This window comes from Lagopus muta, chromosome 10 (genome assembly GCF_023343835.1).
Source record: "Lagopus muta isolate bLagMut1 chromosome 10, bLagMut1 primary, whole genome shotgun sequence".
Taxonomy (NCBI): Eukaryota; Metazoa; Chordata; class Aves; order Galliformes; family Phasianidae; genus Lagopus; species Lagopus muta.
The window spans coordinates 9,898,585-9,916,389 of record NC_064442.1 but is presented as its reverse complement, the minus strand read 5'-3'; the positions used below and the strand labels follow the sequence as shown (position 1 = coordinate 9,916,389).

The 17,805-nt window shown below is 37.9% G+C and overlaps 1 protein-coding gene and 1 long non-coding RNA gene across 2 annotated transcripts in view; one reads left to right on the top strand and one right to left on the bottom strand.

The window, feature by feature from the left end:
* The window catches only part of GALK2 (galactokinase 2), a 49,178-nt gene that overhangs the window by 14,500 nt on the left and 16,873 nt on the right, over nucleotides 1-17,805 (top strand). The window contains exons 6-8 of the mRNA XM_048956695.1: nucleotides 9,037-9,135; nucleotides 11,756-11,908; nucleotides 16,828-17,038. Coding sequence (XP_048812652.1) covers nucleotides 9,037-9,135; nucleotides 11,756-11,908; nucleotides 16,828-17,038 — 463 coding nt within the window. The remainder of the gene's footprint in view (nucleotides 1-9,036; nucleotides 9,136-11,755; nucleotides 11,909-16,827; nucleotides 17,039-17,805) is intronic.
* LOC125698417 (uncharacterized) overlaps nucleotides 11,931-17,805 on the bottom strand; it is a 67,587-nt gene continuing 61,712 nt past the window's right edge. The window contains exons 2-3 of the long non-coding RNA XR_007379182.1: nucleotides 14,317-14,381; nucleotides 11,931-13,979 (exon numbers count right to left, since the gene is read on the bottom strand). This is a non-coding gene — a long non-coding RNA (uncharacterized LOC125698417). The remainder of the gene's footprint in view (nucleotides 13,980-14,316; nucleotides 14,382-17,805) is intronic.

Sequence of the window (17,805 nt, the reverse complement as noted above, 5' to 3'; positions counted from 1 at the left end):
AATGCCATCTTTAAAAAGAATCCATTTTCCTTCTTCAGACAGGATACCAGTCTGAGGCTGCTGGCATCACTTAAGCAATGGCAGTGCTCAGTATTAGCATTTGATTTTAAAGTGATTTTTATTTTATTGTTACAAAATCAACCTTTTGTATATCTTTTCATCGGGAAAAGATACTTTTTGTAAAGGAAACAGAATAATGCTCTAAGTTGTCCCAGCTTTGTGTTTCACGGTAGGAACTAATGAGTACAGAAAATCATTTAGTACTTTTGAATAATTAGATTTACTTGAAAGATGTGATGATAGCGTTGCTGTCCAAATGTTAAATCTTGTGGTTCTAAGTTCTCTTCAGGCACCCTAATATTTCTTTTCTGTTGCTCAAGCCTGGGCAGCTGTGCACACACTTATTGTGAAAAGTACATCAAAACTAAATAAGGTTTATTTAATTTAATGTAAAACATTGAGCATAGGAAGTTAACTAGTTGGAATGTGGGATTTTCGAAATACTCAACACTGACCTCTATTTAACAGTTAACTTACCTGGTAATGTCATTGATTTCAGTGGGAGAAGAGAGGAGCCATCATCTCTCTGTCTTGTTTCTGAAACCTGTGTACAATAAGGAAGGATACGATAATTTTTCTGACGCACAACAGGGTTTTAATATCTATGTATTTAACAAGAAAACCTGAATATTCATATTGAGAGCGTGACTTTGAAGTTAATAATGTGTGCTGATAATTCTGATTAGGATCATTTTATACTGTTGCCGCACCAAAAATGTTTGACAAATCCATACTGAGGTTATTTCTATAAGAAACTCAAGTTGCTTACACAGAAAATGGCACGTAGCTGCTGTACTTCAGAGCACTGGCAAATCTGAGAAATGCTAAAGATCCATTCTCCCTATGGAGTTAAAAATCAGGCTTCTATGTTAAATTTGACTCTGTGTGTTTGTAATCAAGGGGAAACAGGGTACTTCATAGCAGTGGTAATCAAAGGCTGTAATCTTTCATCAGCCAAATTGATGATCTTTTATTTGAGCATGTGAGAGGGCAGACAAAGTCAAGCTAAGATGGCTGTGGTTATGAGGACATTCAGATGCTATCTGACAAATACTTTCTTATTTCTGAAAAAAGTATGCACAATTGCCTTGCAAAACATATATGAACTTTAGCTAATTGGGATTTTGTATGCAAACTGGAAGCAGATGGTAACTTCTATCAGGCTATTCCCAGTCAAGAACAGGTATTAAAAATAAGGACATTCCTGGTAGTAGAAATAACCTCAGAATTGGAACATCATTCTGTAATAAATGAAGGTATTTCATGCATACATATACAAATAAAACACGCAAAGATTGAAAAAAAAATCATATCTCACGACTTTAAATATGCCTTAAGTGATGGAGAATGTTTTCTTACACTTAAATGGTGTCTTCTCACCTTTCAGCTCAATCCCTGCAGGATTTCATAGAAAATCTACTGGGCTCTAAATTTGCCATGAAATGACCTCCGACTCAGAGTTGTAAGGGGAAGGAGCAGAATGAGTCTGACTTTCCAGACAAAATATTAATGAGAGCCATTACTGTATTGCCACAGAGAAACCAAATGTACATACAGGAATTCTGGCTCAATAGAGATTGAAATATCAAATCAGTTAAATCTCCTCGCTGAATTGATTTTTTTGATCACTGAAAATGTCAGTCTAACAATAGCTCTTGAATGCATTCTCTTCACAGAGCTTCCCTTCATGAATTGTAAACTTTAAAACAGGAAGAAAATTGGTCTTTCATTTTAAAGATCAGCAATCACGATTCCTGTCTTGTTCCATATAGAAAATGTTTAACTGTGGCTGGAGTGAACTTACAAAAAATCACTGAGGTAGATGTAATTTAATGCTATCGTTTTATAGAGACGGCTGCTTCACTTTGGTTGCTGTCATTCTGGGTTTGTATATATCGAGTTTCTGCGTAATGTAGGATAAGCTGTTCCAAAAAAGTACTAAGCAACACTAATTCTGTTTTACTAACAAATATTTGTCTGTCTCCTACTCACTAATTGTCTTACTCTTTTAAGGGGTTTAATCTTACACAAGTTTACTTCTTTAAAGGTCTGTGTGAGATTGAAAGGGATTGATCACTGGTGTGGAACATATTGACAGTGACAGTTATATAGGGACAAATTCTGTCACAGTTTACATACTGTCCAGACCCATTGCACCGAGTGAAAATCAGAGCATTTGGCCCTTGGCCTCTTTGGGAGCAAGGGGACTATTAAAGTTGAAAGTCCCTTATCTGTTCTCACTCAGATAATTCTTTAGGAGGATTCTATTTTTAGGAAAACGTTTGTAAGTGAATTTTGTTAATTTTTATTACACATTTTATACCTGAACACCTTTTAGGCATCCGTGGTCATTATTAATAGCATCAAATTGAAATAAACTAAACTAAATTATGGAGCAACAGAGAATCAAGTGAGCTGTATTGGGTGGTTTGTAAGTTATCACACAGCTGAATGGCCAAACATAACACAATGTTGGATCGTGCCTGGAAATAGTCAGAAAAATACTTTTATCAGTTCTTCAGCATTTCTGAAATACTCAGTTGAAAATTAAAACCTGAATGTTAGGTGTTTCATATTGAAAAGTAAACATGCAGAGAAAAATACACACTAGTGAAAAGTATCACTTCACTGACAATCCACTTTTGCCATTAAAAAAACAAGAAACTAACACAATGCAGAGCTATTGATGAGTTCTTATTACAAGTAATCTCTCTATCTAGAGTAACTACACATAAGGCTACTAATAATAAAAAATCACAACCCTTCTTTGTTGGACTAAATTATATCCCCACTAATATGATTTCCTAGATAGACTTTCTGCATGCTGGATAGGAAATCTTGTGGCTCAAAGATAAAACAGGCTTAAGTGGTAGTAATTTCTTTCCTTGTAACCCAAGACTGACTTGCTTCTTATCAGAGGGAACCTTAAATTGTTTCCAACAAAAAGCAGAGGTAGGTAGTAGAGATCTTAGATCAAAGGCATGGCTAGGCCTGCACATGGGAGCCAGTTGCCTGATAGGCAAACTTGTTAAGTGCTGCCTCCTGCAATAGGATACATTCTGAGCATGATTTAGAATTAAGCTTCTGAAGAGAATGAAGAAGAAGGGGACAGCCTGAAAAAGACACGTTTTATGTATTGTTAGTTTTCACTTTTTCCAAGTGCTCCAATTAAAGTTGTTTAAAACCTAATGGTTCAGTTTTGAAACTCTCGAGAGACAGCAGCTTCCTTAAAGAGATTACTGCTTTAAATATATCCTACTGCTTAGTGGTTTATCGGGCAAGTGAGTGAAAAGTGCACTGTGACTCTACTCTGACTGTTGTCGCTTTTTGTTGTTTTAGTTAAGCATATTCTCATTTAATGTGCTGTATCTTTTACGTTGGACAAACAGCAAAAATGTTAAGCTTAGTATCTCATGTAACTCACTGATACTAAACATTCCCCGCTCATGCACAGCCAATCTGGCATATGTACTTGCCAACAGATATAAAAGTACTGCTTGTGTTTGTGTGCATCATATTGGGTCTGGCTTCAAAAGTTGCAATATTTCGTGTTTCCTGACAGATCAGCAGGGAGATTGCAAAATTTAACTACCAGCTACTACTACTGCCATGTTATGCTCATCCCTTCTCACGTGTTCAGAGCCTAAACCGACCAGCTGTACAAAACAGCTTGATATTTAAGTGCACACAGCAGGTATAGGCAAAGGGACTTTGCACAGCAGTGGCTGGCATGGTCACAAGATCAGTGAAAGAGGTGCAATAATAGTACTGAACTGGCTGAGGCTGCATTATCCTCTGTCTGCATAAACACATATGGACACATTTTTTGTCGCTCAGTTGCCACATAAAAATCACAAATTTTGTCTCCGAAAATCTTAGGAAAGCTGGAAGTCTGCCTCTGTTCTTTCTTAGAAACCAAGATAATAAACCTGAAAAAAAGTTCAGGGAAAAGCCACGTGGATGATTACAGGAGATAACAGAATGACCTGAATAAAAGTGCTAGAAATCTCTGAAAGATTGTGCTTTAAAAAGAGGTGAGAGAAGTCCATAAAATATTAATGCAACTGATGCAGTGGATAGGAATCAATTGTTCATTGTCTCACACTGTAAGAGCCAGAGTTCAAATGAAGCTAGCCAGGAGCATGTTCAGCATCGACTAAAGGAGATGCTTCTTTACCTGAGAGGTTGTGGAAGTCTTTGTTACTGGATGTTCCACATGGGAAAACTTTGGATGGGTTAGAGCAGAGTCTGGACAAGTTCATAAATAAGAAATCCATCACTGGTTAGTAAGAGCACAGACCTCACGTTCAGCTCAGGAAGCTGTTTGTCGAAAAATCGGGCACTGGGGAAATGTCTTCTACACTTGGCTTTTGCTCAGTACTGAGAGCCCACTTTCAGATACAAAATACTGAATAGATGTGGATTTAGTCTGATCCACTGTGGTTTTTTTATGTTAGCATATGCTATGTTTGTCTGTGTTTTTATTCTGAAACAAGGTTTTAAATTGGTTTTAGCTAACTGAAAACCTGCTACTAACTCAGGAGCATTATGTTATACTTCTTGGCTAGTGTAGGGCTTGGGAGGGAAAGAGGAAGGGTGCATTAAATATATTGCTTTGCTTGTTAAATAGTGCAGGTGACAGCTTAGGATTTATTGTCTACATGATATATATTATTCACAAATGAAGTTCTGGTCTAGCCTGTCTTGTTAGAACAACTTTCCTGGGAGAATAATAAATCCAGAGGCCAGTAGCATACAGATCACAGAACAGTTGGGACAAGGAATTTCTGATTCATCTGATGAATTCAGTCATTTGTTTTTAGTTGAAATGCTGCTATTCAGACCCAACTGTACTTTGATTTCAGTATCTTTTTGTCCCACTTTTCATTACCGTCACCTTAAAAAGATTTTAAGCCCAACCAGCAGACGTTTCCCTGATACCATTTTCTTTAGAGAAATAAGCTGCAATACTGGAAGTAGGGAAGTTTTTGAATTCTTATTTCAGCTTTGTGACCGATTCACATGACTTTGAATATATCATGTAAATATCTGTGCTGTGTCTAAATTGAAGATAACAGGAATTATAGGAATGCTTTTAAGGTAAAGTATGTAAAATTCTATGAAGACTTAAATTAGGATTTATTAGTGTTTTTGTAATAGTAGGGATGGGAAGATCATGCACGTGTCTTAGGTGCACAGAACTATTTATGTTTTATGGTTAGCAGAAATTGACCTCAGTGTGGATCAGAGTACATGGGATGGAAGTATAGTCTGTGTGCAGATGGGGTTTAGTCTTTCAACAGTATTCCTTGTAGTACCTCATGAAAAAGGAATGTCTGCTTCCACCCAGCCCTAGAAGAACACCTATCAGGACCTATTCCTGCTACTCAGAATTCCGTAGGAACAGAACTGTTTGTTTTATATGCGTTGTAGTTGTTCTTTTAGCCTAGTGGGGAGTGGCTGCTGCCTCTGAGCCACTGCCCTGGCAGGTGGTGCTGTGGTGTGGCCTGGGTGAGTTCCCCCAGATCTGGCTGTGAGCACTCCGATTGCTCTGCAGCAGCTGTGGTACAGCCAGGGGAAAGAATCATGCCTGCCTAGCTGCTGTTCAGCCATACACTTGGGCTCCTGAAAACTGTGCAGTGAAATCTGGGATCTGAGAAACTCTATTTCTACAGGTGAGACCTACCTATAGTGAGAGACGAATAACAAAGGAGTGAAACAGCCCCTGCCCAAGGTCTGGGTGTTGTGAGTTGAATAGAAACGAGGCACTGCTCTGAGACGGGCACATGTTAGTTCCTCTCACTGCAAGGTTCTGGCACTTTTCTTCCTTAGAGCAGTTTTATGTGGTTGCCTTAAGAGAACTCAAGTACCAATATATGCTCTTTTTTTTTTCTTTTTTTTTTTTTCCCAATTTCTAGGAATGATCAAATGTATTCATAGGAATCCCAAGTAGAAATTGCTAATTACCTAGAAAGGGAAGATACTCCTCATTTTATTGAGGAAGTAGAGCCACGATGAATTAAAAGGACTTTTCCTGAATCGCAGGAAACTTAATGTGGAGCTAGAAATTGAGCCCAGACTTCCTGGTTCAGTTCACGGTTTTAGTCCATCCTTTTCCAAGTATCAAGTATGTACACAAGACTCTCCAATTTAATCTTCATATTAGCTTCCAGTGCTACAATTCAGTTCCTCTGAACTTTGCCCTCTCATTCATTTTAGCAAAAAGGCAAACATTTGGCCATTTGTTTCAATAGTGAGTAGAAGCTGTTTTATATACAGATGACGCTCTCCCCTCCATTCACATGCTTCTCATCCTAGTATTAGAAGGCCTGCCTGTGTCAGCAAGGGCCTGTTTAAATTAGAAACCAAATCATGTTTCAGGGAAGCCTTGGGCTGTCTTGTGGAAAGGGTTCTTCTCAACCCTTGCCAGTTACTACTTGGTGGTCCTGCCAATCCTTGCTGAGTTTCAAAACAAAAGTTGCTCAAGCTCAAAGAGCACTGCTAGCCCAGCATAGGCAGCTGGATGGCTGGTGAGCTGGGATGGAGCAAGGCCCAGTGCTTAACCAGGCACAGCTCACCAGGCCATGTAAAGGGACAGGAGAGTGGCACTGTCCTCACTGTTAACATTCCTCTTCTGTGAGACTTTTCCTGATATTTATTTAATAAACCCAGGCTCAGAAAGTCTAAATGATTTGAGCAATCAAGTGGTTGCAATTTGGATTTGTATATGGAGAGGACACGCAGCCAGGCTAAGTGAAGGCTGAAATGCGCCACTTCTGACTTCTGCAAAACCAGCTGTGTCCAAGAGTGGAATATGCAGTGACAGTGCTTAGGAGATGTGCTTCAGGCCAGGTTTGCAAAGCCACACCTCCTATTTAATTGTACATCACCAGTATCTGGTATGATCACTGTGGAGAAGTTTCTGTTGCTGCCAGTGAATAATATTCATCAACTCCAGTTTGATGTCTCCTGCCAGTTGCTGCAAAAGTCAAGGACGTGGTAATGCTCTGTTCTCAGAGACAGGTTCTACTGAACTGTCTGAAATATGCCTGCATTCCCATGTCCCAGCAACAGATGCTTGTAAACAGGCACTCCTTCACATGTAGGAAGGAATTCATCCAGAGACTGCTTTCTGTAAAGGTTTATTCTTCCTTTCTGTAGAAACTTGCTGAGAATTTTCGCATGAAGTGGAGAAAAAAAGCAGCATCACATGCATTACCACTGCAGAATTATTTCCAACTTGTAGTGAAGCAGGAACAAATGCTGAGTGGATGAAGAGGTCCAAGGTTCAAACTGGAAATGGAACTTCTTGCTATGGATGTGGGACAGGAGAGGAAAAACAAATGCCGATTAACCTGATCTTCAGTAAAAGGCACAGAGAAATTATTTTCACTAAAAAGTAAAAAATTAAAATGAGTAATGTTTTTGTATGTTAGGAAAAAAAGTATTATCTGTACTTCAGTTCATTGAAAAAATACACAAAGGAAAGGCAGCACAGAAAAGAAGAGCATTTTTGCTGCTTGTACTTGCCATGTTCTGTCATTGGTGCTCTTGCTCTTGTGAGTGGCCCTTTACCCTGTACAACATCCATATGAGGAGGACGTATTGGTCTTTTCACCTGTATAAGGGGATCTGCTTAAACAGAAACACCAGCATGAGAGATTTGATGACGACTTAAAACCCCCTTGATGTTTGATTCAGAGAGATGTAGTCTGCACAGTTTTGGAGTAATTTGTAAATGTTCTTTTGATAACTTTTGCTTATCAGCTTTGAGGTTTATTGACCGTAACTGCATTGTGATCTGAGTAAAATGGTTGTTACTGCATTTGCAAGCAGCTCAGCCTGATTACACTCATCTAAGCACCACATTTACAACTTTGTCTGTGGTGCCATTACAGAAATTAAGTGAGCCAGCAGGAAGACACACTGCACGTATCTCACTCTTAGCATGCTGATTTACTGCCTCTGTCTGCTGTCTTTTACAGTTCTGTACTGGCTAATGTCCCTGCCTTGCTGGTTAGCTTGTTTAAGTCGTGTGATGCTTCATCTGGAGTGAGGAATCTGAATCTGACTTTGCCACCAGACTGAGAAACAGACAGCAACTTTATTTCAAAGTTCTTTTTTCATCTTTCCTGTGGTTACCTTGCACTTAGAAAACAAACTGGTACGGGTCACGGTATGGGGATGTGTGCTTTCCTTTGACTTTCTTCATTCTGAAAAAGTCTGTGTTCCTCAGCTATTCTCCACGGCTTCTCTCGCGTTCTGTTTTGACTTGGCCTGATGGCTGAAAGCTTTCCTGTAAATTATTACTTTTGACAGTTACGATAGTGATATTCCACACTCCCATAGTATCCTCTGACCTGCAGGTATCACAATGCACAAAGATATGCCTAAAACGTCACAAAAGAATGTGAATCACATACACTTACAAATTATGTCAGATAAACAATGTAAGCGGAGTACAGTATCTCAAAGAGAAATGACAAGCATCACTGATTAGAGTATTTACAGTGAGAAAGGGTTTCTGAGTTAGCTTCAACCCATAACTTCTGATTATTGAGTCGGTGCATTAAAACAGTGTAATTTGCCATAATTCTGTAAGCTAACAAGATAAGTGCACATATGGATTCAACTAATAAATCAACAGAATATTAGTTATTGGGGTGGAGGAGTGTGAGGTGAATGAGGAAGGTGGGTGAGGACAGCTACTAGTGTTAAGAATCTAAATAAAGTTACTCTGAAAAGCTGGCTGTGGTGGGCCCAGTGGAGGCTGCATAGTTGATTCTCTTCTTCTTTAGAATAAAAGGAAAAAGAGGCCACGTGGCAACCTGGTTCATACCAGCTTCTACTACTCAGCGTGTGAAAATGGTCTCAGAGCTGTCATTATCTCCTTCACTTTCTGGTTCATATGCAAGCAGTGCAAAAGTATCATCATTCATGTTGGCTGAAGCTTCACACTTAATGGTTTTTTTTCAGGTGGAACTTGCAGAAATTTGCACCAAGAGTGAACGTTACATTGGCACAGAAGGTGGAGGAATGGACCAGTCAATCTCTTTTCTGGCAGAAGAAGGAACTGTATGTGAATCTTTGTAATCTAAGACAACAGTTTAACATTAATTAATGTAAACAGCAATGTCTTCATGTGTACCTGGCAGAATGACAAGAAACTGGAATACCTTGGCAAGCAGGATAAGCACCACTGCAGATGAAATAGGAATGATATGTATAATCTTTTGTACAGTTGAGTATGCCAGTTTGAAGGACTAAGATGGTAAAAAATAGAAATGGAGAGAAGGAGGAAAGATGTGGGGAAAGATGCATGAGGTCCAGGTTCCACACTATTCAGCTAATTGATCACTGAACTTAGAAGACTTCCCATATAATGAAATCTGAATAGTCGGTATGCCTTGTATTCAGTGTAAATGGGATAATTATTACAAAAATGCTTTCTTGAAACTTTCTGTAACCGAACATTTCTAGGAAGTTTTGCCAGGTCGAGTTAGAAAGACAATGGAGATTTTTTCCCCAGTTCTGCTAATTCCAGAATTGGCTGAATTGTGTCGTAGAAGGTATTCAGCTGTCTTAAATGTGGTGACAGAAGGTGGACTAGCCACCACATGCAGGACCTGCCACGTTATGCACGAGTGCTTGCAGTTGAATTTACAGTGGTGTACATCCACGGCTGCAAGACACACAGGATTGTGAGTGTTGAAAACTAAAATGTGTCAAAATACATTTACTGAAATTAATGTAGCTTTTCATAGGAGACCTTTACTTTGCTTATAAATTAAAGTAATTTTATTATCTGTACAGATTATGTGCCCTAATGCTGTATCTTGAATGAGTTTACACAGAAAACAAGCTGTTTTTCATGTAATTCATCATGACATATTTCCTTTCAATTTCACATTACCCTTGCCTATGCTACACCTTTCCTTCACACCTCATACTGCTCCTCGTAAAGTGAAGGAAGTTGCATATTTTGCTGGCATACACACAGAGGATCATGTAAGAGGGATTTTCCTGATGTATGTTGGTGGTGGTTAACAAAACAAAGGAAAGATTAAAAGAGAAATTGTGAACCAAGCAGAAAACATCTTTGCTTCAGTACAATTGCAGATGAATGCAGTTCTGGCCACCCATTTCAAAGAAGTTACACTAGAGCTAGACAAGTTGGAACATTGGCTGAAAAATTTAAAACGTCACCTTGGAAAAACAGTGTCTTGGAGGGCGGTATTTTGAAGCCAATGTAAGATAGTGAATGGACAAGAGAAGGTAAATTGAGAATGCATTGTTTTTCGTAACCAAAGAACTAATAGAAACACAATAACATTAACAAGCAGCTTGTTCAAAAACAAACAAGGAAGTTGTTTTTTCAAAGCATTCATTGTTAAATTGAGAAATACCATACATTCTGGAAGACAAAAGTTTAAAAAGGGTTCAAAAAGGACCTTCTTGGGTGCTAATAAAACATTGGCCTACGTGTTTCTATTAAACAAAATGTGATGAATCTTCCAGTAGAACTGCCATAACCTTTCCTTATGGGAAGCTGGAAAAATACATCGGAAAAAAGAAGAAAAGGAAAAAAAAGGTTGCTATATGTATGTCTTATTTTCATATTCCTTCTAAATATCAATTCAAGGCTGCTGTCAAAAACAGGAGACTGGACCAGCTCAGAGGTACATTCTGAACGTTGTAGCTCTTAGAGGGTATACTGAAATGTAAGCAAGCTTGTCTGTCTTGATAGTAATTTTGTGACGTGGTCCAGAATCTCAATGGCAGGGAGTAACACACATGCTGTACATAATGTACAAGCAGATTTGTCATTGTTTATTCAGCACTCTAGCTGCTCAAGGAACTCTCTGGGGGTGAAAAATGCCAAAACCAGTAAAGGCATCCTTGCTTGCAGAGTTACAGTCTATACTAAGTAGCGAAAGCAGGGCACATGATTTACAACTTGTCCTAATGAGAAACCAGATGTGAATTTAATCTCTTGATTACATTACATCCTGAATTATTTAATTAATGGATGCCTAGCTTATTCCATGAAAAGGTCACAAAATGTTGGGAACATCTTGCACGGCCTATGTAAAGCATCTGTGAGGCAAGACAGTCTCTTATATCAGAAGAAAGAAGATAGCAACTACTTTTTATATAGTTTTATTTCGTTTCTCTGATTGTTGGTATGTAACACGATCACCATCTGCAGTCAACCCTACGATTTTGGTAATATGCTGTACCTCAGTGAATTAAATCTTCTTGACATAGTGGAAAAATAGAAAAATAAGGGGGAGACAGATATTGGTGGAGGGAAGGGAATGTGAAGCTGCTTGATTCTAGTAGCACACACATTAGCTTCAGCCAGGTCTGGTACTTTTCTGTAGATCAAAGGAAAACTGTTGTCTTAAACAGGCAAGAAAAATAGGTTGGGTGGGGTTCTGTGAAATGCTGAAGAAACCCAAAGACTTAAGGGAAACATTCTAAAATCCAACTACAAGGGAAGGGGTTGAAATGTATGTGCAACTCAGCCAATGAGGTTAGATCTCTTTTCTTGCTGTTTCATGTCAGTTTCCTTCATTAAGTGTCCCTGGATTTCCAAGAGAAAAAACATGCAAATTTGTATTTGATTTATAGAACTAAGTGCACTGCTAGCTAGTAGTAAATTAAAACTAACCAGTCATTTTTCTTTCGATAGGCCAAGTTGATAGAGTTCAGTCCTCTGAGGGCAACTGATGTTAGACTTCCAAGCGGAGCAGCGTTTGTTATTGCTAACAGTTGTGTTGAAATGAATAAAGCAGCAACTTCTCATTACAATATTAGGGTAATGGAGTGTCGTCTGGCTACAAAGGTAACGTATGGCTTATGTCAAACTCTAATGAAACCTTCATCTAAATATGTGCCTTTCTCCACTTCTGACCAATCATATCTTTACTTAACACCTGGCTAGATGCTATGTTAAGGAGCATTTTTCTTTCCAGCACCAGACACTTCCATCTCTGCAGAAACAATTCCTGCCGAGTTTAATGGAAGTGCAAGGACTATGCCCTTATATAGAAGATTATGTGATTTTAATTCTATTTAATTTATTTTGTGTTATATTTGAATGGAGGAAATATGCCTATTTTTCAGCAAAAAATGCTCTGAGTTAATGAGATAGACTGTTTCTAATTAAAGCTGAATAATGACAAATAATGGAAAGCAACCAGTGTGGTCACATGTTTACATGTATATATGGCAATAGATGTGTATTTTCGAGGATTTAGAAGACATCAAAGCTACTAGTTGGAGGCCTGGAAGTAATACTGGAAATGCTGAATAGCAGCATGCATGTTAGTGTAAAACCCAGCATTTAAGTTAAACTGCCTGTTTACAGTTGGCAATTATCTCTAAAATATATGGAATCTGAGCATGACAAATCTAAGTTCTGCTTTAATTGTGGATTCTGTAGATCATACATTTGGGAATATGAGGATGTAGGGTTTGATTCGAGTCTGTTATAAAAATACAGTGGATTTTTTATTAAGTTAAATGAGGACTAAGCATAAAGATTCACTGCAGTAATAGCCCACATGGAGTGCTGCGTTAAAGAAACAAATTTGGGTCACATAGCGTAGATGAAAGTTTTAAAAAGTACAGTGTGGAACTCCTTGTCACAAACCGGTTGGCCAAAATACAGGTTAGACTCTTGCACTTAATCTAAACAAACAGGTACTTTAAGCACCTGTTGGCAGAATGGTTCTGTGAAAGAAAATGCCATAGTTAATGTTAAATAATGAAAAAAAACCTGCTGAATACCTTAAAAGATACTGACAAAATGTAATGTAAAATATGAAAGTTGGGATATTTTTACAGGAGGGAAGTAAAACAGGTGGCTTTTAAAATGGGATTTCAACTCAAGTATGAAAAACAGCTACACTTTAGGTGTATATTAGATATGGAAAAAATAATAGCACCAATGAGCACATTTTAAGTTGTCAATGAAGTTAATAAAAAGACTCCTATGCCTTTAGAAAAATGAAGGTAAAGACCTCACCGTGTGCTAGATCATGCATAACTGATAAACATCAAATTCAGGATAATTGATTGACTACATCTTTTAGGAAGAGTTTATTTTGGAAATTATTATGCATAAGGCACAAGGAGCCTTTGGAGATGGTATGTTTTGAAAGGCAAACTGTAACTGTAAATGCCTTGGAAGACCTTTTAAGGTATTGTTCTATATGCCTTTATTTGCAAATCAAATCACAGTTTTCTAAATTGCTTTAAATTTATTGAGCCTCTTTATTAAAATGATGGCAATGAACAATTTCAATTTTTTTACACTACTGTTAGCTATGATGCAGTCTTTAAATGGGTACCTTTAGCAGATCCATGACTTTAAGTAGACTAACAACATACACCTGTCTATTTTAAAACATATGCTACCCAGATGGAAAGTTGCACACACTACAAAAATATTTTGAGTCAGGAAAAGACTGTCTTTAGGAAGAGGTCACAGTGGGGTGAAGGAGGGCAGGCATGTAAGTGGAAGCAGGGAAGTCATTTATGCACCATTAAGCTAATGGAAATATGAAATAACATTCTGGACTTCACAAGTCTTTTGCTTTACAAGAAATTCTCATTGGATTTTTCTAGGATGGGCTTTTTTTTTTTCTTCTTCCACTTTAGGTCATTCTAATATTGCTTACTTGTTTGCAGAAAGCTCTCTGTAAGTAAAGATGCCAACACCATGTATTTCAACTGGCACTGGTGCAGAATGTTTTGATATCAATCCGTCTTACAGTAAGCTCCTGAACATCCTAACCTGTCCTTCTCAGGTTCTGCACCCTTCCCTTCTAGGCAGTCATTCATTTGCTTGCTTCATTTGTTCTGGGGAGCTTCTTCTTCTTCTGTCTTTGCTTTTGTCTCTCATCGCTTTCCTGTGCACCATTAAACAGTATGTTTAAAGTCAATTATGTTCCTCAGAACACTCAATTCTACAGGAAATTAACTGTGCTTTATGTATCAGAGCACTTGTGCAGTGCACACTGCAGGATGACTGAGCATTAATGCATGCTCTGCAATCCCCATACTTTACAGTGTGTGGTTCACTCCAGTTTCAGCTAGAGTGGAGCCAAGAATTTCTGCAACTGGGATGCCATGTACTTATTGAGCTGATGTTTGCTAAATGTGGAAAAACACTCAGGTGGTATTACAGAAATGTAAAGTATAAGAAAGGGATGTTGCTATAGAAGGGCGAAGCATTCCTATACTTACTCTAGTCAGGCTTTCTTTTATTTATATTTGTCCCATCATTCTCTTAGTACAGTGCTCCAGTGTGCCTGTGTTGAACAATAAAAGACAATGATGACTACAGATGCTATATCCTGACAGTTAAGAGCCAGCTGGATGCTGTCCACATCTTTAATTCATCTAGTCAGAGATCAGCAAGAAAATATCCAATTCTGGGATCAGTACTGGGTTTACTTTTGTACATAAAATAGATGGGATTGTTCCCATCTCTGTTCTGCATCCATTACAATTTGAGCTGCTGCAGATAGATATTTGTTAAAAACAAAACAAAAACATTTATTTGCTCATAACGTTTTTTCCAATGCTGTTATAGTTGAAACTTTGTTATAAGCAACATGAAACTTTTCCCAGCAAGGCCTGCTCACAGAGCTGAAGGGATCAGTTTCCATCTGGAACATTTTACCTGTAAAACTCAGTGCAGTCAGCTTTTCTAAACTGCAGCATCTCCACTGAAGAATAGAAATGACAGTAGATGCTACAAAACCTGTGACAAATACTCTAACTGGATTATGTGTTTTACAAGTAGAAACGTTTTTGTTGCCTTGTAGAACATTATATTATTTTTTTCTAAATTCTTATTTCTGTATAACTTGTGATAATAAAGTCCAGGGGCTGCTGAACATTAGGATTACAATTATTAGGGAAGAAGTTTTTACATTCATATCATAAACACACACCAACACAGGAGGTAACGAATATTTACATAAAATAACTGAAGCAATAATTGTTATTGTAACTGAGCCATAAGTAAGGTAACATACCATTAAGTTGAGGCTATGGAGTTCTAGAAGCTCTATAAAAAAAATAGGCCAGAAATAACTAAATCAGTCTCTCACAAGAAAATTGTCTCACCTTGATTTCTGCATTAGTCACTACACACTGCTGCTGCTTCTTTCACTACCACTGAACACAAAACTGTTTTAAATGGCGTCACAGTCAGATGATTAGGATTTTGATTGGATTTTGTCCTGCCCTATTAAGTTTCACATAAATCTTAGCAAGTCACTAGATGGCACCAAAAGTAGTTAACTTTTATGTACCATAATAAAGCAAAACTGGAAAAGTTCCTGCAACGGTACTGCTGGAGGAGAGCAGAGGGTGAGAATCTACAGCAGAAAGCTGGGCAATAGATTTGCTTAAACAACAACCTCGTGTTCCAACTTCAGACAAAGCAATGTAGATACTTTTCAGGCACGTATGTGAATACAGGAAGTTACACATGTGCTAAATTGCTTTGCTGGACTGAGACCTAAAGGATTTCAAACCAATCTTACTCAAACCCACTGTTTATTGAAATGAATAACAAGACACACTGGGTGAAGTTTGGGCTTTGCTGATGAGAAGTTTCAACATGGATTTGAGTGGGAAAAGGATTCCATTCTCTGATTTTGCTGCAATGCTTTAAACTCTCTGCAAACATTCAGCCTGATCTGGTACACATAGAAGCCTAAATCTCAATTAAAATGATGAAGGATTAGAGGCAGTGAATGCAGTCAAATGATATTGGCACTTTTCTGCTAATCTATCTCAGTACTGATCTGTTAAAACGAGGGTGTTGGGCTCCCACAGCGACCACTTAACGTGTTTCTATCATTAATAATGTTAAGAACATTGCACCTCATGAAAATAGGAGTTGTTTTGCTCAAGTTTTTTCATTAGACACAGGGGAACATCATCGCATGCTGCAACTTTCTAGAGAAAAACCTCTTTGACGTATTTCCTTTTAGGATTCTGGTGCATTAAAGTAACTGCCTTCAACTGCCAAGAAGTCAGAAAGATACATTACGCATGACCTACTTGTCTGGAGTGGAAAAAACAAGTGTACCTATGGCTAGGTACACTTACTAGTGTAGTTAGCACATATAGCACTAGTTATACTAGTTAGCGCAATGGAAATCGTATAGGAATGGAACAGATTCTAACTAACACATCATAACCTTCTTATAGGGCTCAAAACTTTCACTTTTATGTTTAAAAAATGGACTTATTTAAGTTTACATTGAACACTGCAGTATGGGAAAGGCTATTGTTAATTCTCTACTGCAAATATATATTTTATATTTTTAGGGCTATTATGAGAACAGTTTGTAGTGTCTTCCTCGAGTTCAACTATAGGAGCATCTTAGTCTTCAATGCTAGAACAAATTGTAACAGTGTAGAAACAGACTCCTTGGGGACCTGCAGTGTTACAATACTGTAGCATTTGTACAAGCAATAGTCTGAATGTGGCTTTGAAATTGTAAAAATTGTTTGAAGTAATGACATCCATAGAAAAGGAGGAATCACTGATTTGATATCATACAATGTCTCACTCACAGACCTTTCATAAATATCTACTGTGCAAGGATAGAAAGTGGCTATGGATAATTCCCAATTAATAAGTTGAAAGAGCACTTGGGTCTTAAAGCTGCTGATGGTCAATTTAGTGTTAGTTTTAACCTGGGAAGCACAACATGTTTATTTTTTAAATTTCAGCTTCTCTCAAAGTCAAAAAGTTTGGACTGGAAAAAAATGCTGAGACTCCAAGATGTGCAGGCCAGCCTAGGAGTTAGCCTGGAGGAAATGCTGACCATTGTCGAGGAGGTATTGCATCCGGAGCCGTACAGCACAGAGGAAATTTGTAAATGCCTGGGAATTAGCCTGGAGGAGCTCCGCTCTCAGATCCTGAGTCAAAACACGCAGAATGGTAAGCATATATGAAATGCTGTTCTTTGCTTTACAGTGTTTGTGTTATCTAAAATTGCTCTTTATTAATAAGTGGTGTGCAAGTCTCGCCAGAATACTCCAGAATCGTGAGAATCTAAATAGTAGAATGGGTACACAGTGGAAGAAGTAGCAGATTAGATTTTAGATTAGTCTGTACTAGTTTAGAGTCACCTCCAGATAGATTCAAGAGAAAAGTCTTAAGTTAGGCTTCCTTTTTAAGCCAAATCTCTAACAAAACCAGACATTTTGGCTGGTTACGGCATCAATCAAATAAGTCCTGTTTGCTCTCTCTGAACTGGTGTTCAAGGCTAGCATAGGTAGAGACTTGTTTCTATTTTTGAATGGACAAATACGTTATCACTTCATAAACCCTACATGAGGATGCAAGTCTCCTAGGTCACTCTTTCCTGAGAAAGAAGTTCCTGTTTCTGTATATACATATCTACCTATCTAGATCTAGATATAAAAATGTTGGTGCAGGTAAACAATTTACTATGTAAAGTATTTCCCAAATATTCTTGCATATGATTATATATTATTATATATAGTTTTGATTATTGGCACTAATGACTTCTAAAAGAAAGAACTGTCTTAGATGTATATAGTAGGGTTGCTAATAGTACCTAATAATAGAGCATTTATGAAATCGTTAATTTGCATTCATAGTCATTTCCAATTTAGATTAGGTTCTTGCTTCATGAATTTTAAATAACCCAGACTTTTTTGTTTTCACTCTGTGGCTTTAAT